We start from the raw sequence: 24,147 nt of genomic DNA on the forward strand, positions 1-24,147 counted from the left end.
GCTGTGAGCAAACGTTCACTCCTCGTTGGGGTGTGCTGGGCCTCGTGACATGTGTGTGACACACATGCACAGTAGCTTACAGATTAAGAAATGATCTGAATTTCTTATCAAGTGGGATGTTTCTACAGCTCTTGGTCGTGAGTCTGGGTGGAGGCTGGTGCCGGTGTGGTGTCCTCACTGTCGCTGCCAGAGGCATTCCTTGGGCAGACTGCCTTCCTGCAGGGGCCTGGTCTGCTTTCTGGAACCCCAGAACCATCATCTACGCACAGGTGTTGACTGTGCTGCCCTTAGGGCCACAGGACAAAGCAGGGTGCTCAGCGTTCCCCGTTACTCAGAACCATAGTGTGGGGCTGCGTTTATCACGTTCCGCCGTGCACTGCGAGCTTGCTTCCGTGTCCGTGATCCCCACAGCAGCTCTGCAAAGTGGGTGACACTGTCCCCATTTTACAGATGGAGAGCTTATAAAAAAGAAAGAAAGCTACAGAAAAATTGAGATACACGGAAGCAGAGAAAATTGTACACTGAACACCCACATCCCCTGCAGCCTGCTTGGGCACTGAGCCACCGACGGCCTGTCTCGGTTCATGTGCATCCTGCACACATCCCACCAGGCTATTTTAAAGCAAATCCTAGCTGTCATTTCATTGCATCAGTAAATATTTCACTTTATTTTCCTAAAAGAGAAGGACTCCTTCTTTTAAAGATACAGCAAAAATAGCATTATTGTGTCACGCCTGAAGAGCAGTTAACAGTTTCTGACCTTTACGAGCCGCTCCTGTGAGGGACCCCCATTTTCCTCTGAGGATGCAGCTGCACGTTCCTGCGGTTCTGCCCTGCAGGTCCTGCCCTGTGAGGATTCTGACCGCAATGCCCATGACTTTAGGCGCCTGGCACAGAGGCTCGTGAGTGTGACCAGAGCAGAAAGCGCTGCCTCAGTTCAAGGTCCCTCCCTCTGCAAGCAGTTTTCTGCTCTAGGCCTCAGCTCTGTCGTTTTAAGTGATGCTAATAACACACCTATTTGCTAAGACTGTTGGGAAGAAGGAGTGGATACATGCAGCGCTGCGAGCTGTGCCCAGGACTCTTAAACTTGGGGATGTTATTATTGCGACAGCCGCCTGCGACTCCCAGGATTCAAACAGTGGCTGTGCTTTGGCGCTGGGAGTGGGGGGGGGGACAGGGGGAGACCCCACACCCACCTCTTCTTTCTTCTCTGGCTTCTGAGGGTGGCTCCTGAAGCAGAAACCACCTCCAAGGACTGTGGGTGCCTCACACCCTCTGGGCCCAGAGAGAGCTTTCCCCCTGAACAGTGTCGGGTGCACACGGTGCCACCAGAGGGGGCACTTCCCCTGGAAGTCCTATCAGGAAATATTTTTACAGCGCTTGGCTGTCCTAGCGGACGAAAATAAGATGTTTGCTTTAGCAATTTGCTTAGTCCTGAAAACATCCCGAGACAATGCCAAGGCCTTAGCTGAAAATCGTATGCTCAGCTTGTTGGGATGGCCCCAGTAAGGATGTTTTGAGTGAAAATAAAATGGTACATACCAGGGCTGTTTTGCCTCTGCAGGAATCCGTCCCGTGAGAGCTCAGGGTTACAAGGGCCACAGGGAACCTGGATTTAATAGGGGCTGGCTGCAGGGTGCCCTTGGGCACACCTCTGGGCCAGGCTGGAAGACTCTAGAACAGGGAAAACACATTTACAGGTGTGAGACTGCATTCCCTCCCCGACCCCCTATGACTTAGTGCCCCTGCCTCTTTGGTCGGGGCCTCTGACCAGGCCAGTCCTGGACTAGACCCCACGGCCTCTAGGATGAGGGTGGGGTCTCTCCAGGGGGGCGTGGGGGAGCCTTTCCTTGACTGTGAGAAACTTCTTTGTCCACCTGAAACCCCCTATGCGTCGTCGCCCTCCTCGGCTGTGGTTCTGCCCACACAGGATGCACTCGGTCCCCCTCTGTGAGACTGCCCTGCACGTCCTGCAGGCGGATCGAGGCTCCAGAACTTTCACTTCTGGGGCCTGAACTTCACCACTTCCTTCTACAACAGTTTCAAGCTGGTCACTTGTTCAGAACCAGTGTTGTAGGTGAGCACTTTCTCTCTCTCTCTCTCTCTCTCTCTCTCTCTCTCTCTCTCTCTCTCTCTCTCTCTCTCACAAACACACACACACACACACACACACTCAGCAGAGGGGTGTGGAATATCACAACCAGTCGTGGTGAGTAAGAAAATTTCATTTCTATTTAAAAGTCACTCGAGACCTTTTCTTTAATAAAAATAAAGGAAAAAGGACTTGAACTGAAATAAGTTCAGATGACTTATTTGATGATCTCTGTCTCTGAGGCATGGCGGCAAACAGTTAAGCCGCGATCGCATCTGTCGCGAAGGTGTGAAGCCGCGGTGGCCAGAGTGGCTGCCGCCCTCTTGTTCCCCTTTGTGGATCCCCTTGGCAGAGTTTCGGTGGGCTGTAAAAACAGGGCACAGTGCCTGAAAATAAATGGCTGTGTGGCGTGTGTGTGCGTCCGCCAGCCACACACTCACATACGTCCAGATTCTTTATATTCACTCTTCGATAGAATGACTTCAGTAAGCAGTTGGCAGCGGCCACCGTACGACAGCCCCTCCGTGACGTGCAGGGGCCTCTTTGCCTTTGGCCCCTGGTAGGTGTGGGCCAGGGGAGTGTGTTCAGAGGGGCCACGGCCTCCAGGTCAGTCCTGAACCACAGTTCATCCCACATGTCTCCCCCAGAACAGCAGCAAACCTAGGTCCACACAGACTCCCAAACGCACCCTTCCTGGCTCTCCAGCTGCCCAGTGCCCGATGAGCCCAGACATAGGCTGGAGGCCCCTCTCCAGGCCCCGGAAGCCTCTGCCCTGCAGACGGGGCAGGCCGGCCGCTCGGGGTTCGCTCCAGTGTTGGTGTCCTTGGAAGGTTGCTCCTGAGGGCAGCACGACCACGTGACGTGCGCACTGTGGACAGTTTCCTGGAGCAGCTGGCCTTGTCCGGGACAGCTGTGAGTCCGGGAGGATCAGTGGTGGCAGGTCTGCGCCCAAGCTAAATTTTATCTAAAATGTGATATTTGTCAAAGTTACGTATTCTGTTTCCTCACGTTGTCATAGTTGTCCACACACCTGAATTTTCATTTTCATTTCGGACATGAAATTGCCTCTTAGTCTTCGTGTAGCAGCAGCAGCAGCAGCTGATTCCCCCTCTCGGAACCAACACAACACACCAGCATCCTGAAACAACTCGCATTTTCTCCTTAAGCCTGGACTTTTTGTTCAATTCCCCTTTGGGTTAGCAGCTGCATGGGAGAGTTACTTAGCTCACTACACAGGCTGTGACGGGCAGAAACCTCCTGCCTTCCCGGGTGGCAGGGAAGAAATGCTTTGCATTGTGACAGTGGCCCTACGGACATGGAATGTGGAGTTTGGTGGTGGTGGTGTCTCTAAGAATTTGGCTGACTCCGAGTCTCTGATGTCTCTCTAGATCAGGGTTGTCCAAAGTTTTTTCAACATTTTTTACCAAGGGCCATATGCGGTAAAATACACAAACAGCCGGGCCACTCACTCGAGGTGAAGTACGTATTGCCTCACCTGGTTTATTTAAGTAAACTAAATATATTTTTGGAATTTGCTGCAGGCCAATTAACAATGGACTGCGGGCCGCAGTTTGGACACCCCTGGTCTAGATGCATCGTGTGGTTTCACGTGTTAACAAGGGAATAATTATGAGGCACACTCATGCTATGCTGTGGTAACACCGCCCTCCTGGTGCCTGGTGGTTAGTAAGGAAGTGGCAGAAATGAGTGGGGAAGGGCTGGCATGAGGGGTGGCATACCCCTTATGAGACAGTGCTGTGGGTACACATGCAGGCTTTGCTTCGTGCGCAGGGATAGCTTTATCTGTCGGCCGAAGAACTTTCTGTCACATTTCTTGGGGCGTTTTTTTGTGCCTGTGTTCTTTAAAGTGGGAACCTTTGGGTCTGAGAATGGAAGCAGTAAATTCCTGGCTGCTTTCCCGCCTGGTCTAGAGGAAGAAAGAGACTCATTCTTTCAGAAGAGGGTGAAGCCGCGCCCTGCTCTGCCCGCTGTACAGGGGTTAGTAAGTTCAAGTAACAGTCGGAGTTCAACCCAACATTCGGCGCTTCAGTAAAGAACTCTGGAGCCGTCAATGAAGAACGAACACTAATTCCAGAAGGCCTCCAGGTTTTCCGGGATTCCGATGAGAAGCCTGCAATGGCCCCCAGTTTATGCAAAGCACCAGGCCTGATTCCTGCAGCGGCAGTGCTGGGGGCTGGCTTCTCTGGAGACTCTGCTTGGGGCGTGTGGACAGGAAGCAGTCCAAGCCTGGCCAGGCTCCGGCCCTGTGACCTGTGTCAGCTCTGACAAAGACCAGGCCAGCCTGTGGCCCGAGGGAACCGGATGGGTTCCTGACGGAGGATTAAAAGGTAAGTTGGATCTCGGACTAATTGGGCCAACGGGCTTTGGAGGCTGGGGTTTTGTCAACAAATGAACTTGGCCCTATTTTTAAGCCATGTTATGTACCAGGACTTCCTGTTTTTCCAAAGAAACCTCTTGTTTTGGTTTTTGTGGTGATGGATTTATTGCCATTTCAAGTGACCCGAGTTGTTTTCCAACCAAAAAGTCAAACTGGAGATTTCGTAGCCCAGAGAGCCGAGCGCACGCAGCGAGATTCCCCAAAGGCTGCTCATTCAGGAGTGTTTTAGCTTTGGTGGCTGATCAGTGAATGAACAAAGCGCTAATTGCCAGGCAGGGTCCCAGACGGATTTCACAGCTCAGAGCGTGGCCTCTTGCTTAGAGGGAGGCGGGGGCTGCTCGGAGGACAATTGAAAGGGGTTTTTTGTTGTTCCTCTGGGCTAAGTTAAGCCATGTGTGTCTCTTTCTAGGAGTATTGGCCTGGCCAATCAGAGCCGCATAAATCCCACTCACTTCCTGCCGACCTTTCGACACCGACAGATGTTTTTTCTTACAAGTGTCATTAGGCCTCTCTCTACTCGCTGACCTCATCAAATTGTATCGAGGCCATTTTCATAAGTTTTGTTTCTCGAAACCCGTTTAACCCTTCCTGAGTTCCCCTCTGAGAACTGCCTCCTGTTTCTGCCCAACTCTCTTTTGCCCCCTGGACCTGGTAGGGGGAGGTAAGCCCACCCCAGAGCCAGGTGGACCCACAACTCAAAGCTGCGCCCCAGGAACAAAGCTGTGGCTTCCACGGAAGGTGTAATGGAGACTCACAGCAGTTGCTGTGAGAGAACCTTCCAGAATCCGTAAGCATTGCGTGTGGATATGTGCCATGATCATAGTTCGTCAAGCATTGGGGGTCATGGGTGTGACCTGTACAAGTCGATGGCATGGGAGTGACTGAGGTGAAGGTCCTAAGCCTACAGAAGTTTCTATAGCTGACATCCCTTATCTAAGAGAGCAGACTGCCACCTGACCAGGTGCTGTATCTATTCTGAAGGCAGGAAGATGGTGTTGGTATTTGAGCCTTTATGTGACACTAACACACAGAGTATGACGTATCGCTGGGGGGCTAGCAGATTACTGGGGGGAGTGAGGTTTGAGCCATCGTCCCTGACCCCTCAGAGCTCTGGGTTGTGACCTTACCTTAAAGGATTTGGACATCCTTGGGGCTCACTCTTCTGAAAAGTGTGTGGGGTGAGGGTTGTCCTGTGAGCACCTGGCATGCTGGGGACTCGCCCAAAGCCTCACCTGCACAGGTGTGATAACAGCTGGGCGATTGTGCTGGTGGTGTTCTCCGCAGTGTAGACGCCTCATGTATTGGATTCGGCAGAATGTTTGCGGGTTGCTTGTGTATGTGTTGGGTGAGGTACAACAACAGTGCCTACCACATGCGGTCACGCTGCAAGTGCTGCCTGTTGATAAAGTCATACATGTGGGTAGAAAGCATGCCAGCCAATGAGGAGCCAGCGGTGTGTTGAGAACTCCCCCTCGTCCCGCCCCTCAGAGGGAGCCCCTGCAATGGCTGGAGATGGTTCTACCTGGACTTTATTTTCTCGATGAGTTTCCAGGCCAGTTTTCCTCTCTCTGTTTTGCTGGTCTGTGTCTTGGCCCACGTATGCTGGTGTCCCCTCTCAGGTCTGGCGGGTGTCCCCTCCCTGAGGTCTGACAAGCTCCGCCTTTGGGGATGTTCGTTGTGGCTCAGGGACTGGGGCTGAATGAGATGTAGCTGTCACATCTTCAGCCTGGCTGGTGTGGCTGAAGCTGGCTCCGGGGCTTCCAGATTTTTGCACCAGTGAAGCCTCCGTGCAGCTGCTGGGAGTGGCCTGGAGGTGCAGAGTCTCAGGTGCTGTGAGGGCAGCAGTTTGGATTTCCTGACTTCTCAAGACTCAGAATGTTCCACAAATGCCGTGGTTCCAAGAAACCGTCAGGTTGCAAAAGGATGTGTGCATCTGTGTGTGCGTATGTGTGTGCGTGTATGTGTGTGTGCATATGTGTGTGCATATGTATGTGTGTGTGCGTATGTGTATGTGTGTGCACATGTGTGTGTGTGTGTGCACGTGTGTATGCATGTGTGTGTGTGCGTGCATGTATGTGTGTGTGCGTGTGTATGTGTGCGCGTGTGCGCTCGCGCGCAGCTACACTCCAGGCCACTTGTGCCCTGGGGTTCAGGGTGGGGATTGCTGGCATGTCAGAGCCCCCGTCTGCCGTTTCACGCCACAGGAATGGGCTGCACCTACGCTCTGAACTCTTAGCCGACTGCCTTTCATGTCACCTGCATCCTTTCTTCTCTGATGCCGAGAGCTCAGCTTTAATAGTAGCTGCAGTTCAAGAACCACTTCTAAGCAGAAGAAAGCGAGAGGGCTGTTTATCCAGTGAATTACCGTGCGAGGGGGGCCCAGAAGGCAGCATTCTTAATGTGGGGCCTGGTCTCCAATAGATTTTTTTAATGTCCCCAGATTTATGGGCGTGTGTGAGTCAGAGTGAAGACCCCGGGGTGCCTTAGTTAAGTCTGTGTGTGTTGAGCATAGCCCAGGAATTTATTTTAAGCGTCTGGGGTAAGTGAAAATCCCAGCCGACTTTCCATCCTCTGGGCCTGTGGGCCTGCTGATGTGTGGAGGGTAGCGTTTCCCCAGGAGTTTACAGAACTGGATATACCCCAGGCCTCGTGTCAGTGTGGGCAGCTAAGGATTTATAGCACTTGGGTGGCTTTCTGTTAGCATTCTCTGTCCTATAGGTAATATAAACTTGGTGCCGTTGGAGTACAAATGTATTCTTGTTTTTATCTTTCCTGTTGAACTGTACCATTTCAGTGACCATAGTAAATTTGATAGATTGAGTAAAGGGTTGTGCAGATGGCCCCCGCTTTTCAAAAGTTCATATTACGCTACTTACTTCGCTTTTGCGAAAAGACCTACATTCGTACCTGCTTTCAAAAATCGAAAGAAATCTGAAGAGGATTTTCGCTTTTACCAAAAAAGGCAAAGAGTGAAAATAGCGGTCAGTGTTTGTTTTGCAGCCTCCATTACAGAGACGGCTAACGCCCAAGCAGACAGAGTGGCACTGCTTTTCCTATATGTTAGTGTTATTTTAGGTTTTATGTGTCGTTTGGTGTGATTCGGTAGGTTACTTTTGGGGTCTGGGAATGCTCAAATATTTTTCTGTATAAACTGGTGGTAATTGTTTCTTCTCTTTACACTATTTCAGCTTATGAAAGACTTCATAGGAACAGTCTGCTTTCAGATAGCGGGGGAATCTGCATTCCCTGCATTCGTTGCCTGTGTGACAAATTACATCAAAACTTAGAGCCTCAGAATAATGGAACCTTATCTCAGGGCTTCCTCAGGTCAGGAGCCCACAGTCCACAGCTGCATAGCTGGGGGCCCTGGCTGACAAGGGTTTCTCATGTTTCAGTCAAGCTGTCAGCAGGGGTTGCTGACTCATCTGAAGGCTTGCCTGGGGCACTGTCCTTTTCCAGGGCCTCTTGCTATTCAATTCGGTTCCTCAATGGCCGTTGATCAGAGGCCACCCTCAGTTCCTTGCCAGGTGGACCTCTCCATACTGCATCTCACAACCCTGCAGCTGGCTTGCCCTGAGAAAGTGAGTGAGAGAGGATTCCCAACACAGTGTAATCTCAGTGGTGACACCCCAACACCTGTCTTGTTTGTGAAAAGCAGAGATTACACAGCTTGAATACCAGGCGTGGGATCACTGGGGGCCCTGAGGTCCTGATTCTTGTTCTGGCTTCCTCGGCCAGGAGGAAATCCGCATCAAGCAGAGGAGGGAAGATTATAGGTCTCTTAGGGGAAGGGCCATGGTTCTGCAAATCCTCCTTGGACCCCTGACAATTCACAACCCCTCCCCCATGTTCCATAGGCATGTACCGTGGGCACCCCACTGCCACCAGCGGGCTGCAGTAGGGAGCTGACACGTCACTGGGATGCTGGGTCTGGACGCTCCCTGGGAAGCTGGACAGGTCATGGAGACCTGGTCCCTCGTGTTGCTGGCCGGTGCCCCCACCCCACAGACAGGGCAGCCTTTTGGCTCCCTGTTAGTGTGAGTTGGGAAGAGTGTCTCTTCTCTGTGTGAAGTCCTCGCCTCCCAAATGTGCAGACCCTCCTTCCCCCTCTGGCCCCTAGGCTAACCCCAGTCTAGGCCTAGGGCAAGTAGAGACCCTGGGAGGTGGGTGGCATGAGAGCTCCCCTTCCCCAGAAATGTGAGATGCTCACCCAGCCCTCACCTGAAGTGCTGTCTCTGAGCCCAGAGGCGTCTGACCTCAGACTTGGCAAAAAACCAATGCACGCCAGCCTCATTCCTTTGCCCCGGTCTCCCCTTATGAGATGAATCCTTTGCTTCTCCAAAGGCCTCAGGATCTGGAGCTGGTTGCAGCGTCGATAGACCTGGGAGGGGCGGGCTGTGGTCCCAGTCCTGGGTGAGCCTGAGGAAGTCACCTCGAGAGGCAGAGGCCTTCTTTGTTCTCAATGGACACACACACACACACACACACACACAGACATGCCCCTTCTTCTGTCCTGTTGGGTGATGCCCAGGAGGGCTGAGGCCACCATGTGTGCAGAGGACCACACGTATCCTGAGCCCATTGCCAATGTCCTCTTGATATCTGTTTGACGATGGGAGGGGCGGTTGCAATTCAAAGGATGGAAGAGGGTTATCTTGAATCTACTCTGTTTGCTGGCCACGTCTGAGTGCCAACAGCACAGGGGATCCAGTGCGTGGAGGTGAGGGAGCCCCAGCCCTTGAGACGCTAAGTCACAGCTGGACCCCAGAAACCTGGAGTCACCCCCCCACCTCCTCTGAGAGTCAGTGATGGTTGCAGTGGTACTGTGTTTCTCCGAAAATAAGACCTAGCCAGACCATCAGCTCTAACGTGTCCTTTGGAGCAAAAATTAATATAAGACCGGGTCTTACATTAATTTTTGCTCCAAAGGACACGTTAGAGCTGATGGTCTGCCTAAGTCTTATTTTTGGGGAAACGGTATCATTCATTGTGCTTGAATTTATTCGGAAGTTCTTGATTTTGAAGAAATATTTGGGGTCAGCGATTGCATGCTGTGATGTGTGTAGTCACACTTTGGTTCCAAGAGAATAACTGAGGGTAGGCCAGGGAGAATGCTTTTACTGTCAGAAATGGCTTCCGTTCAGAATTTCCCAAGGACAGGCTACCCCAAGGCCAAAGTAATGGAGGTGACTGGAGTCGCAGTGTCCAGCTTGCGTCCAGGATCCCTGCCTTGGAGCAGAAACGCATCTCCTCACTGTGTGGAACCCAGACCCGTAACGGTGTCTGGCCCACATAGACAGTTGTCACTCAGGACGTTCAGGCACAGCCTCCTCATCTGTTTGCTGTCAGATAACAAAGCAGCTTGCAGCTAATGCCGCCTGACTGAGGAAAGGGGGCTGGTGTGTGGGGCCACCCTTCTCCCTACCCCTTGGAGTCGGGTGGAGAAATCTACCCAGTGTTAACACAGACGACACAGTGGTTGTGTGTTCAAAACAACGAATTCCCAGATTTGGGGAGCAGGACACAGTGTAAAGGAGAGTGCGTTTAGACTTCTTTCTTTTTGTGTATCTGCCTTGAAAACACAGAGGAAGGTCCTCACGTAGGATCTTGGCTGCTGGGCTCACAGCCCCTTGCTCACCAGCGGGCCCTTTCTGATTGCCTGGCATAGCCCTGGGGCACACACGTCTGTGTTGGTTGAGTTTTCCTGCCTGGGCCTGGGGCTGACTTGGCTCTCTGATACATCCAGGATCACGCCCTGTAAGGGCCACCCCTTCCCCACAGCCAGGCTTCCCACCAGGTGGTTCTGAGCTTCCCTAAGCATCATTGGTGCAAGGTCCCAGAGCAGTTTCTTGGGGACAGTCATCCCCAGTGTCATGCGTAGGCACGGATGCGTTTGCCAGGCTGCCATCACAAAGTACCACCAACTTGAGTGGTTTAAACAGCAGACACTTCCTGTCACCCCCTTCTGGAGGCCGGAAGTCTAAGGTCGGGGTGTCGGGCTTTGTTTCCTCCCAGGGCTGCGAGGGGAGGACCTATCCCAGCCTCTCTTTAGCAGATGGCGCTCTTCTCCCTGTGTCTTCACATGGTCTTTGTCCATAACTGTGTCCAAATTTTCCCTTTTCGTATTGTCATCGTGGATTAGGGCGCACCCTAGTGACCCCAGTTTAACTGGATTACCTCTATAAGGATCCTGTCTCCAGAAAGGTCACTGGGGTGCTGGGGCTTAGGACTGCCACAGAATTTGGGGGGGGAGGCATACCTTAATCGCTAGAAGGCAGTTATACCCGGGGTGACAGTGGGCTTTTAGTTGAAAGTGTGTTACGCCCTTTGGGGTGTTCCTTATGTTAACCGTGAGCGCATCTCTGTGCGGTGGGGTCTGGCTAAGGCAGGACACAGCCCTGCAAGGAGGGGCGCTCGAGAGCCCGCCTTTCCCTGGAACGTCGTCTCCTGCCATCCTCACGTGGTGTCTGGTCCAGAGACATCAACGTCGTGTCCAGATAATCCTGCCTGCTCGGAGCGGAGGCTCCTTCCCGTCTGTTCTTCGTCTGGCGGGGGCTCCCCTGGGTGCAGCATCCCTATAAATAAGCTCAGAGCAGATTTTTAACGGCCATCACCTTGTCAAGGGTTCTTTAATAGGATTTCATGTAAAATTCGGATCCTTGGGCATTAGCACATGGTGAGCTGTAATAGCTAACAGGTGATGGGGTTACCTGCACCCCATCCATCCTAACCTCCCAACGTTTGCCCTGCTCCTGAAGGACCCGGTTCGTCATGACAAGGATTCCCACCTCTGGAAAATTCTCATGGGAAGCGTTTCTGCCTCCTCTCCCCCCATCCCAGCTACCTCTCGGCACCAAGGGGTGTTTTAGCCATAACTCAGAACATTCTGGCCTGCAATGAATATAAAAATGGCATCGCTTGTCCCCCGAAGACCTGGAGGCCACTGTAAAATATGTCAAATAATTCAAGAAAACCCCAGGAATTCCCTAAAACATGAAAACACAAGGAGCTCTTCAGCCACTCCCTTCTTCTCTTCTCACGTGTGCTCAGCGGAGATGGATTTATGTGTCACAGGAGTGTCACTCACTTCTCGGCCCCCATCTGACAGTGCAGCTACCCTCCCTGTGACAGTGCGGCCACCCTCCCTGTGGTTAGTCATAGATACAAACAAAGCCCACCTCCCCTGGGGTTTGCATGACACTCACCATCCTCCACCTTAAAACTGTGTTAAGTGAAATGAATTCGCTGCAAGCTGTTTTATTTCATGTTGTTAAATAGCTACATATAACATTCAGATTTCCCTTTTGATGACTCAGGTTGGAAAGATAAGGTCTGGGAAGAACTGCTCTTCCATCAGAAGACTTCCAGAGTTAGGGGTGTCCGACTCCTGCTTGCCGTTTCTGTAAAACTCCTGCATGAGGCACTGTGTGGGCTCACCGGTGTCTCCGCAGCTCCAGCCCAGGGGCTTTCCTTGTAGAGAAACAGGACGATGGAATTTAGGTATTTGTAAAGACCCAGATGAGGAAAGTCTGTCAGCGTAAAACAAACTGAGTGCTCCGTTGGTGAGGCCTGAGTTGGTGTTCCTGAGTGTCTGCCTTTGTGCAAGCAGCACCTCATTTGAAATAAAGGATGGGCCAGCCCAGGCACGTGGACACTCCTGTCTATGACAAGCCCTAAGTGTTGGCCCCTCGATGCAGAAACTGATGCATTGAGCTGTGCACGTGGTCAGCTGGCTCTCCTGCCACATCGGCTGGGCTGTAGGGTGTGACCAGGTTTGCTCAGGAATCTGGTTTGGTCCTCAGCTGGCCACCTGTGGTCCGTCCGGCACTTAACTTGGGAGCTGGGTCCCTACTCCTTCAGGCAGGTGCGTGGGTTTGGGGTGAGCTCTTCCTACCGTTTGAGATAATTTTTCCAGACACTGGCTTTCTAAAAAGGGACAAAGAGCCGCCGGCATCCATCATTCGCAGTGATAACTTTTATCAGACCAGCTTGAAGGTCCCTTGTTGTCAGCCTCTACCTGGGCTGTGCTTGCTGGTCTCTCTCAGCCTCTCCTTGGCCACCAGGTAGCCCACGTGTCTTGCTGGGTTGTCCACGCTGAAGTGGGCTGTACAGAGGACCCTCCTCCAAGACATCGGAGTGAGTCCCACCTAAAGTGGTTTTGGAACCAGGTGGAGAGGGGCTTGTGATGTCAGAAGCCAAGCAAGAAGGGCAGAGAGAGACTCATCCCTGAGGCTTCCTGGGGAAGGTGGACGGCCTGGCATCTCTGTGTGGGGGTCCTTCCAAAGGCATCGCCTGCCGAGTCGGGCCACAAGTAAGCCGTGTGGCCCAGTGGCATCTTTTATGGCAAACTTGGCTTTGAAATGGTGGTACGGGTGTGAGCTGTAGGGATTGGCAGGACCTGTGTCCCTGCCAATGGGGGGGGACTTCAGCACCAGTGGACTAAACCAGCCCCTCCTTTCCTTTTCCAGCCTGAACCGCTGGGGAGCCCTGAGGTGTGGGGAGGGAGCTGATGTACCATGTGTGTGTGAGTGTGTGTGTGTGAGAGTGTGTGCACGTGTGTGAGAGTGTGTGTGCGCGTGCGCGCGCGTGTGTGTGAGTGTTCATGTGTGTGCACATGTGTGTGTGTGTGTGTGAGTCAGCGTGTCGGCTTTTTAGGACTCGGTGATCAGAAAATACCAGAGCGGTCAGCTGCCCGTCTGCTGTGGTCAGCCTGGCAGTCGGAGGGCAGCAGCCACAAAGGTGCAAGGTCCAGGATAAGGGGCCCAGAGGGAAGGCCCTGCCTCCAGGCTGGCACTGCTGGCCAGAACCAGTCCCTGGGGAGATTGGGAAAAATCCACTTTTTCCCACCTCGCTTTCCAAATGAGTGTCTCCTGAAAACAGTTATCTATTCTGAGGTCACCCCAGTTTCCCAGCACACATCCCGGAGGGTAAGGAGAATGGAGCCGCCGCCAGTTTATCGGGGGTGTGGTGCCCCAGAAGCTGTGGTTTGTGATGGAAAGCCTGCCGGCCTTTGCCCAGTCCCACCTCAGTTCTTCCCTTATAAATTACATCTCTGCCAAGTTGTTCTCATTTTTCATCGCTGTGGCTCGTTCTGCGTTGATGTATTTTTAAACAAGAAGCACAAGCCTAATGGAAAATCACCCTGCAAGGTGGCCCATGGCCCTTCCTGGGTCAGGGACCCCAACGCAGGGCAGGGAACCTCCCTGCTGCAAGACCCACCTCTCCATGGCCCGAATTTCAGCTCACTCAGCCCCGAGAGGGCAAACCTCAGCTGCCACCAGGAAATGCATACAATGGGCAGGGCCACCGCTGCACCCCCTTTCCCCTGACAGGTCATGTTCCTAAAGCCCAAACTTATCCGTAATTGGAGGTATCTGTCCCTTTTGCATCCTGAGGTTGAGGGGAAATGCAGTGTGTCATCCTGCAACCCTCTCAGACCTTTCCTCTGGGCCTCTGGTCTCTCTTGCTCCAGCTTCTTGCAGAGTCCAAATTGGGATGGAAATGAACAAGCCCAGTCCTGGCAAAGCAGCTGTCTTTGCAGCCTGGTGAAGGCCGAGCAGGGTGTGCAGTGCCCTCTGCTGGCCTAAGGGCGCCATCGCTGGGCACCAGGCCTCTGGGTGGGCCTGCTCCCCAGAAGGGCTGCAGCAGGAGGTCAGCTTCACACTAGCTTTGCCAGTGTGCTCTGGCACGGGGATTTCAGGCTGAACCATGTCAGGAAACAAACGGGCTGGGATCTCACAAGGGCAGCAGAGCAGCTGTGTCCCCTGAGGAAGGTGGTGATTCAGGACCTCCCAGTGGCGGGGAATCAAGAGGCAGACGTCCTCAAAAGCTAACATTAAGATTTTTTTTTTAAAATTTAAGATCCTATCGTTGCTATTTGATAACCAGCTAATTCTTTTAATTGTCTTTATTAGACATTTAAATACAGCTCGATTCATAGATATTGGAATAAGCCAAATTAACCCAAAGTTGCCTTAAAAATGCTAAATCTTCGCTGTCACCCCCCCACACACACACACACACACACACACCCCATTCCATAGGCTACGTATTTTCAAGTTTAGCACAAGTTTGTCATATAACCTCCAGGTAGCTGTCGGCTGGTGGCTCCTGCCTTGCCTGAGTCCCCAGGTCTAAGCCCTTCGTGACCACCAGTTACCCATGCGTTTACCCCGCTCGGGACCACAGCAAGTGCGTGTGGCTGCACAGCTCTACCGCAGCTGCAGACATCACCCTCGGTCATCTTTGGGGCCCTGGAGGGACCTCACCATGGTGGAAGTCTTCCTGCAGTCATTTTATGAGAACTTTCCGATGTTCTAGATACTTCTCTGAATGGTGTTCCCTTCTACTCGCTCAGATGTAAACATCCTACAAAGATTACTTGCATTCTGTCTGTGACAACAGAGGAGTGTGGGGTCAGGGTGGAACTTCCTCTGTCCGCCTAGGACTTGACGTGGCTACTCCCCATCGCCCCGTGCAGATCAGAATTATTTTGCCAAAGGAGACGAAAGGGTCAGAAAATTGGGAAAAGAGACATTAACCCATTTTTCTATGATGCGTCAGTCGCAACCCACTGGGAATGAAAGCTGTTGTTTACACCTCTTAATTTGAATGAAAGTTTGTTTGCCTTTATCGTTTTTGTTTTTATTTTTAAAGGAAACTTTATTAAAACTATGACATTTATTTCTAAAGCATATTTGTAAGTCAAGTGCTTCAAAAATGTGTGAAGATTCTCAACACAGCAGTGTCTCGTTTTCTTCGGCATCAGAAGACCCAACACTGAATTTTCGTTACAACACAAATAAAACAGTCATTTAGGAAAACCATGAGTCGTTTGTGCCCAGGTCCCCTGTGCCTGATGATCGCTTTTAGCAGAGGAAATATTTAGAATTCTCAGTTTGGCATTTAACACCAGGAGACATACTTTGTGTGCTAACAACCCCAACGCACAAGGATTCACGCCTGGCCTCCGGGTGTTGGAAAAGCGCAGTGGACCTGTGCTAACCACACTTGAACTATCTGTGTGCGTCTGTCTGGGACACCGTGTTGCATCAGCCCAGGAAGCTCCGAGGGTGGGGTCCGTGGAACAGATTGAGGGCATGTGACGAGGGTGTGACCTTGCCACCCTAGGGTTGGGCTCCTGGACATCCCTGGGGAAACAAGCAGTTCTGCTCCCAGGACTTGCCGAATGATGGACAGGACGGGCTCCAGGAACCAGAGTGAGGCTTCAGTGTGTATTGAAGGGTCCTGCCAGTTAGTGGGGGTGGGGGGTGGGAGACTTCCCTGTACAGCTTTTTGTGCTACTTGACGTCTGAAGAATGTGTCTCACCTTGCCCAAAAGACCAAACGTGCCCAAAGCTACTGAGGAAATAAGGAGCAGTAGGAGCTTTGGGGCTTTTACAAAATTGACTTCCGTTAGCTCATTTCCCACAAAAGCTGCATTCCCCCGAAGTTTCATTTTCTTCCTTAAAGTACAGTTCTGACGATTTTATTATGATGATGGTGTTATATTGACTCTTTGGCCAAAGCATAGGCCAGCGTTCTCCCCACTGACCCCTGATGCTTGTAGAATATGTATTTTGTTGTATCTAGATTTTAATTTGATTCTGTAGGTACAATTTACAAAACAAAACCCAGATCACCTGTTCAGAGGATCCCTCGCAGCTATCTTCTAAGAAAGGAATTTGTTGTTCCTGTTTGGCTTCTGAAGATTCTGGAACAGGTTCTTTTGAAGTAGCCCAAAGGCCTGTGGCTTTATTTGGGACGAGAGTCAGAGGGGATTTTCTGGGTAGTGGTCATCGGCAGGCCAGCATTCGCCAGGCACTGAAAACCCCCTGACCTTGGAGATATGCTGCATGGCACCCCACCCGCAGAGCCCTGCCTGTGCCAGCAGCTACTCGCTGTGTCCCCTTAGCCTGGACAGGGTGCCACCCTGCTTTGTCACTCACAGGTTGGTGAACGAGCCTGTTGACACATCGGGGAGCCTTACAGTCTGTGGTGCAGGAGACCTCGGGAGTGGTGTCGACCATGTAGGGGTCCCGGGCTCAGAAGGGGGAAGACCCTGTGCCTGGTGCAGCCAGGCCGGCCAGGAGCCTTCTGTGTTGCATCTGAACCCCACAAACTTCACACCTACCCCCTTGCAGGTTTAACAATGAGGTGCATTCTGAGGACTCCAGGGCTTCCCTGGAGAACTGGCAGTGCTTGCTTAACTGAGAGAAGAATTAATTCGTTAGTACGTCATGAACCTTGGTCTCTCTCTGTTAACATAATGTTTAAGTGGATTTCCTTGAAAGAATTGAAGGCTTGAGTCATCACGTTTAATTCATTTTAGATGAATTTTTTTTTTTTTGCTTTTGAAAGACATCAATTACTTGCTGTAAATTTCTTCATCTGCCCAATCTTTATGAAGTCTAGGAACTAGAATAAAGAAACGGGGGGAATCTTAAAAACCTATTTGAGATTTTTAAGAAGGTGCAGTGGTGAGGTCGAGGTGTGCTCTGACGGTTTGATCCCTGCAGGCAAAGCTGCTAATGGTCCTGTTGAGTAAAAACTAATGTGCCCGGGTTTTGGACCTTGTTGGAAGAGGGGAAACCCCATTTCTCTTGCCCTCACCTTTGAGTGTTTCTGTTTGTGTTTGGTAATCCAAGCAAGTGGTTGCAAAAGGGAAGTGTTTTTCTTCCTTTTTGTTCCCTCTTTTCTTAAATCTCATGTTTCCCTTTGAAACCCACATGGGGCAAACCTGCCATGCCTGTAGCTTGGTTCTAATAGAACAACAAGAATCTCCAAGTGGCTTTCTGTCCAGGCATTTTTCCTCTTCTGAGACACGTTGAATTATTCTCGGATACCAAACTCATCTCAAGCTAATAAAACACAGACCTGTCTGTGGTTGGTCCTGTGATTTCTCTTCAGAGAGAACACGGTGTGTTTGTTTTGTTGTGTTTTGTTTTGTTTTGTTTTGTTTTGTTTTGTAAGGTTTGGCGTTGGTGTACTGTTCCTATTTATGGAAAGACCTGACTTGTCTTTGACCTTTCCTGAGTTTCGCTGAGGTTACCTCCAAGCCTAAGCCAGAGGGAAGGACAGTCTATGGTGGGGTTTGTGCCCGGGGTGGGGGGGTTGGGGGGCTCACCAAAGGGAGATTCTCGAAGCCTGCTGTTCCGCATCAAACGTGATCACGTGTTGGGGAGGAAAAATTTCCCTTTTTCTAGGTTCTTTTCACTGGTCTAATGATTAAATTGACATAAGACAGGTTAATGGGAGGAAACAAACAAATTTCATACAGATGGGAGCCCCAAAGACACAAGGGCCAGTCGGGCAGTGGAGGCTTATGTGCCACCCTCAGCTAAGGAAGGGACAGGGGCCTGGGGCTTCCGAGGGCAGGAGGGTGATTCTCAGGATGCTAAGAAGAGCAGATGTTTGCCCCGCCGTACAGATAGGTCTTCCGTATAAAAGGTTATCTCTGGTAATAGCTCTTTCTGGGCCAGGCCCTCTATCTAAATTTGATCCGTAATGAAGGGAGAGGTAGGAGTTTTTCCTGAACCTGCTGGGTCTTGCTTGCCTTCAGCTCAAAATAATCCACAGGCCAAAGTGACACATTGTGAGGTGGTGTCTTCTGCTCCCTTTCATATGCACGTTCCCATGTGGTCCTCACCACCGTGTTGGGACCCAAGTAGCATGACCCCTATCCTACAGGCATGGCACTTGCTTATCCACAGTCATTCACAAGTAGGTTCTCGAACTGTCTTCCCACCACCCACTACCGTGGTTTGACGGATTACAATTTCAACAAAAGTGGGAGAATGTAACACATTCCCCCTTTTTTCTCCCCATGTTTGTCTTTATTTGTGGTTAAACATTGACTAGATGGTGTCAGTTGGTGATGGAGGTGATAAATTCAGTGCAAGCAAAGTTCATGGTTTCTGAGTGGAGACTCAGGCAGGGGTTGGCTTTCGTAGCAGGCACTGCCGGGGGAGCCCAGGTGGGTGTGGGTGTGAGGTGTTGGCATTCCCCGCGTGGACGGCAGCCCGAGACCCGCTGCTCGCAGCCCGGCTCTGAGGAGGGCCTGTCCCTGTCATCTGGAAGAGCGTTATGTTGATTACGTCCTTGTAAAGAGCTTGCTCCTTCGGAGGATGCAAATGTCACATTTTATACATTCTTACTTCAAAAGAGATATTGTGTGTGGGGGCAGTGGGGGGATTAAAATCCATGAATCGGTGATCACTGCCATCGAGTCCAGACCAGACTCAGCCTGGTGGTCTTGTGACTTTGAATTCACTGTCCACATGGCAGTCTGAGACACGGGTGGGTGCCACCGCTGGAGGGGGCCCTACAGAAGGGCCCGCCACAGAGAGTATCCCCCCCCCCCCGACCTCCCAAAACGCCAGACACCGAAGTCAGTTGCTTTTTTTTAAAAAGTCTTTTTAAATAATAGGACACAGACAATTTGTGTAAGCTGATGCTTGATTTCCTTTGATTGCGAAATTGAGATTCTAGTTATCAATTTTTCAGGAAGCCATCTAATTATACAAATTAAAATTCAAAGGAAAGCAAAAAGAATGATTACGCCTCACCCGGGAATTGGAGGAGGGTGTGAAACCCATCTTGCCTTCGATGATAATGCTGTCATTTTTCATCTCTAAGGCACTTCACAAATATTAACTAATTAATTCTCTCACCCCTCTGATGAGGCAGCTGAGGTGGGGGTCTGGCTTCACTGCAGTCCAGAGGGGGCCACGCTGCAGTTTGGTTATCAGAGCTCAGGACCTGAGCAAATGGAAACTGCCAGCCAAGCTCTGGACCCATCTCCTTGGTCTCAGGCACAAATGCCCGGGTCCAGAGGCCCTGCCCCTCTCTCTGTTACTCTCTGCTCAAGTTGGCCGGACATAGGAACCCCCGGCCTGTCACGCGGCCCTTTGCATGGTTGCCTGTCATAAAGTCCAGCAAAAGCAAAACCAGAATTTAAAAACTATGCCCGCGACACCTCCGTCCGCCCAGATCTTCCAGGTGGTGACCCAGCTGGCTTTAGGATGACCTTCCTTTCACTCATCCAGAATGGGCATTCCAGGTGCGGGGACTTCCCAGGTTTGGAAAGGGTTTGGTATCTCTTGAATGTTGCATTAATTATTGATGTGATTAGAAATTGTGCTTTTGCCTACCACATTTAAAGAAAGTCACGTAATTATTGGCCATAAATCTTTGGGGTCCTTTTTCAGCCTCATTGCTGGGAAATGAGCCATTAACTACCAGGAAATCACCCCCCTTTCCATAGTCAGACCTGCATTCTGACCTGTGATGGCGCAACTCCCATCGTTTTGCATAATTGATGACTCGACACAACAGGCCACATTATTAACCCTGGAGCCTCACTGTTGTCTCCCACTCCCCCCCTTTTGCTGGATAACTGAGGATGTGTGTGTGTGTGTGTGTGTGTGTGTGTGTGTGTGTGTGTGTGTGTTACAATAAGACTGCAGCAATGAGTCAAAAGCTAGGACATTGGGGGTTGCAGGTAATGCTTTGTGGCCTCGGCTGGTACATCGGATGAGCAGGAAATGGGGGCAGGTCCCACAACACACAGCCCTGGACTGTCTCCACAAACCAGCGAATAGCCACGCCCCATCCTCAGGTGGCATTTGGGTTTCCCTCTGGAGAGTCCCATATACCCCAACCCAAAGGGAGCCCCTCCCTCTCTTCCTCTTCTGCCTCCGCTATTTGCCTGAAGCACCATGGGTGTGGGACAGTGGCCTGGACACCGCCCTTGCCGATGCCATCTGTGGCTCCCTCTACATGCAAGGAAGGCTCAGGAAGGCGGCACTGGGCACACGTTGGTTAGGTGGTGTGTGGCTGGCTTCCTGCCCCCGCTCTCCCGCCGTGGGGCCGGGGTTTGTGTTGTGCTGTGCAGTGGCTCTGACTCCTGACCCCCGAGGGCCAGTTTGGAAAGTTCCGTAAGCCACCTGGTGGAAGACCCGAGCGAGCTCTCCTGTAGCCCCCGCTGCATGTCTGTGTCCTTCTCCAGGTGCACCTGAGACCCGCTCCCCGCTGGCCCCGCTGGCCCTCGTGGCTTGGTCTCTGGCAGTGGAGTACAAATTGTTACGATTCAGGTTGGTTGGTAATTGGTGTTTACAGCCCTGAAGTTAAAAGCAAGAGATCCAGATGCTGCCATTTAGCGCTTGCAGAAACAAATGACAACCGTCTTGGTCGTGTTCACTTGCCTCCTGTTACAAGACAGGCAGGCGATTGGGACAATGGACTTGGAGCAACTCCATCTCCCAGTGTTTGAGGGAGTTCAGCAAGTGGCCAGATGGCAGGTCCCCTTGTAGAAAGTGGCAGCAAAGCCCTGAATGACCTGTGTCCTGTGCCCCCAGGGTGTCCAGAGAGTAAGGATTCTTTTCTCCTTGTTTCAGGGTTCATAGTGGCGTAATGCCCGCAGACTCCTGCGAGTTCCCCTAAGTTCTTAGAGGACCGCTTTGCCTTTTGAATCAGAGAGTTGCAAAGTTCGATAAAGAATGGCCCTTGTGGATAAGCACAAAGTCAAGCGACAGCGATTGGACAGAATTTGTGAAGGTAAGAGCCAGCGTGATGGGCGGTTTTTAACCAGACGCGGAGCCTCGCCCTGGAGTCCGTGACCCGCTCGCCTGGCGGGAACTGGTTCCCTTTTCAGACTGTACCACACCTGCACCCGCCAGCCAAGGCCTCACTGTCAGGCACCTCTGCCAGTGCCCTGGCCTCATGGTCCATAGGCCTGACCTTCACGGAGGACGAGGCCTGGCTTCCGGGGTAGGGGTGGGGCTAGGAGGAAAGCTGGGGAGGGGAGTAGGCCCCAACCAAGGCCCATTTTTTCCACTTACCTAAGATCATTTTGCATATGAAAGACGCTGTATATTAGGACCATCTTGTTTTTACTTCCTGAAGTTTCCGGGCTTGCTCTGTTTCGAATTACGGTATTTACAAGGGTGAATTCCAGGACCATTCCTGAGGAGCCCAGTGTTGCCCCTTGTGTTGTGTTCACATTCCTGGTATCTTTGAAAATGTCTGGAAGTGTTTTATTCATGAAAGGGAAAATAAACATAATTAAAATCTAATGGAAACCTGGGGACAACACTCTAAAATGTTGATTAAGCACCATCCTCTCCTAATTAGGGAGTGGTAAGAAATCCAGAGCGAGGGGACCTGGGCTTTGAGCGCCTGCGGGCCCCGGTGCTGCCGGGCTGGGCTCGTGTGGCTCAGCGTGGCCTGGTGGCTTCACGGCAGGATTTGTCACAGAGGTGACGGAGGGAGCCTCCTCGAGGCCCCTGCATGTGCTGGCACACTGGTTGGCCCGCTAATTTGGGGACAGGAATGTGTGTCCCACAAGCTGCCCATATGGAGTTGTTTGTTCTTTAAGTAGATGTGGCTCATGCCACGTGGGGTGGGTAATCAAAGCCGTGCTCTCCTGTGTGACGGCACAGCCTGCGAGAGCTTCGAGCTGCAAGAAGAGACCCTGGCTGCCCCCCACGGTCCTGGGCTGTGCTGCAGGGGAAGGGGGTTAGCACTTCAGGATTTAAGGAAACATTTAAAAATTTTTCAAACATACAGAAAGAATAGTACAATGGACACACACTTGCTTGCTTTCTGTAGCTACATAGAGATGTGTGGGTGGAGGGAGGGAGGGATGGATGGATGGATGGATGGGCTTTTCCAGAACCCCCTGAAAGAAGGTTGTAGGTGCAGCGATCTCCTCGGAAGTACCTGTGGCATGTGTCCCCTTTAAGGTCCTTTCCCACATAAACATAACACCATAATCACCCCCGAGGGAGCTGCACCTCGTTACGATCAATATTATTAATACAGACTGCATATTCCCATTTCCCCTGTGTACCCATTTTTAGCAGGGTTTTTTTTCTTTTTTTTGCCTAATGCAGAAACCTCCGACGGATACACATTGCATTTAGTTTGTCACCTTAATCCCAAATAATTCCCTGGCCTTTCTGACTTTGGAAAGCATTGACATCGTGAAAGCGCCCAGGCCGGTTGGTTTGTACAACGTCCCATCATCTGGGTTCAGCTTGTGTGGGGAAGTTTTCAAACTTACTTTTACTCTGCAGTGGAAAGGGTAACTAAAAGGGCTTCATTTTGGGTTATGGACTCCCCTGTTCCAAAAAACCCTAGTGGATCAACATTCCAAGCTTAGTATCGGGGGCTGACTCCACCCCAGTATTTATCGAGAGGAACCACTTTGGAGGAGAGAATGGAATTGAAGGACCAGTGACTTTTCCTCTGTATTGCCAGGGCTGCACAGTGTTTCAGACCCACTCTCCCAAGCATGGTTCACGCCCACCCATTTTTTATAACAGAACTTTGAGTATCACCTTTACGCAGGAATAGTGTTCCTGAGACGGTAGCAGTAAATGTATTTTTCATACAGACACCCGGAATTAGTTACTCAGGTGTAACTTAAAACTCCTGATCACAAACATTTGTTTAATAAGCATAACTGCCATAATGAGTATGGCGCTTCTTGCATTTACACGCTGATTTAGCACCTTCTGTAGGTCGGGACAGGTGGTGCCCATTTGCCAGGTGTGCCCAGGACCCCAGGCAATCTCCTGTTCTTTATTTGGTTATTTCTTCCTGAAGGGCTCAGCTATCCGCATGCCTGGCTGTGAACTAGCTGCACTTGAATTTTCTCTGTGGAAGTCCACCGACAACTCTCCCCTTCCCACCAGTGGCCCACGCCCCATCTGTAGGACTCCCTGTATCATTGTTCCTGATTTGATGATTACAAGCGTGGAGCTGCATGGCCCTGGAGATGCGCTGGGCGTGTAGGACCTCTGTCTTCCTGTTCTTGGTCTCTAGGAACACAAACTCTTTCCTATTCTTCCCTCCCGCCTGCTGCACAGCCCCTGCGAAGCCCTGGCTGTGGGGTCCCATGCCAGGCAAGCCTTCTGACACACTCCATGGTCCCACTCTCCTCCCCCTCCTTCTCTTGAATGGACCCTTTTGCTCCAGCCCAGCCAGCCTGGAATCTGAGCATCATCTTTGCACAGGAACTGCTTCCAGAATCCCTACCTGCCTTCCGAGGCCCAGCCCCTTCCTCCCTGAGACCTTCCACACCAGCCCACAGGGTCCCAACGTCCTCTTGCTCCTCTTGCACCTCGGAGCCCAGGGAAGATGGGGTGGAGCTCCGGTCCTCTTTGTCTGCTCAGAATCGGACTCGGGCGACGCCTTCAACCCCTGGGGACTTTTCTGCTCAAGAGTTAAACACAGTACAGAGTGTAGCTTTGCTTTTCTCACCAGCCAAAGGCTTTGGGATGCCATCCAAATCAGTTGGAATAATGGTCTCACAAGCCGACTTAAAAGCCAGATTTTAATTTTTTTTTTAAAGCAACCCTTCTATTTTCATGTGTGTAATTTGTTCTTGGCTCTTTCTCGATGCCTAATATCAAACCATCCTAGAGTGCTGTTGTGTGAGAATTATTTTGGAGCAGGGTCTGCTAATAAGACCAGTCAGAGCCAGAGTGCAGGCTCCCCTTTTTGATGTATAATCTTAGGTCTTGGTTTTCCCCTCTGCTTAGTTTGTTTGTTGGCATAATTGACATTGCATTTGTGAATTGCACCAATCAGAATTTTAACACGTTGCTACATCGTGGCAGAGCTGGTTTGACTTGCCCCAAATATTTGTTGG

The 24,147-nt window shown here is 51.3% G+C and overlaps 1 protein-coding gene across 6 annotated transcripts in view; it reads left to right on the forward strand.

The window, feature by feature from the left end:
- Positions 1–24,147, forward strand: part of CTBP2 (C-terminal binding protein 2) — a 155,394-nt gene that overhangs the window by 88,100 nt on the left and 43,147 nt on the right. For all 6 annotated transcript variants that reach the window (XM_074338824.2, XM_019742176.3, XM_019742174.3 and 3 more), the window contains one exon: positions 20,888–21,047. In XM_074338824.2, the coding sequence (XP_074194925.1) occupies positions 20,990–21,047 (58 nt within the window). In that variant the 5' untranslated portion in view covers positions 20,888–20,989. The remainder of the gene's footprint in view (positions 1–20,887; positions 21,048–24,147) is intronic.

This window comes from Rhinolophus sinicus, chromosome 15 (genome assembly GCF_057876585.1).
Source record: "Rhinolophus sinicus isolate RSI-liver-muscle chromosome 15, RSI-T2T, whole genome shotgun sequence".
NCBI lineage: Eukaryota > Metazoa > Chordata > Mammalia > Chiroptera > Rhinolophidae > Rhinolophus > Rhinolophus sinicus.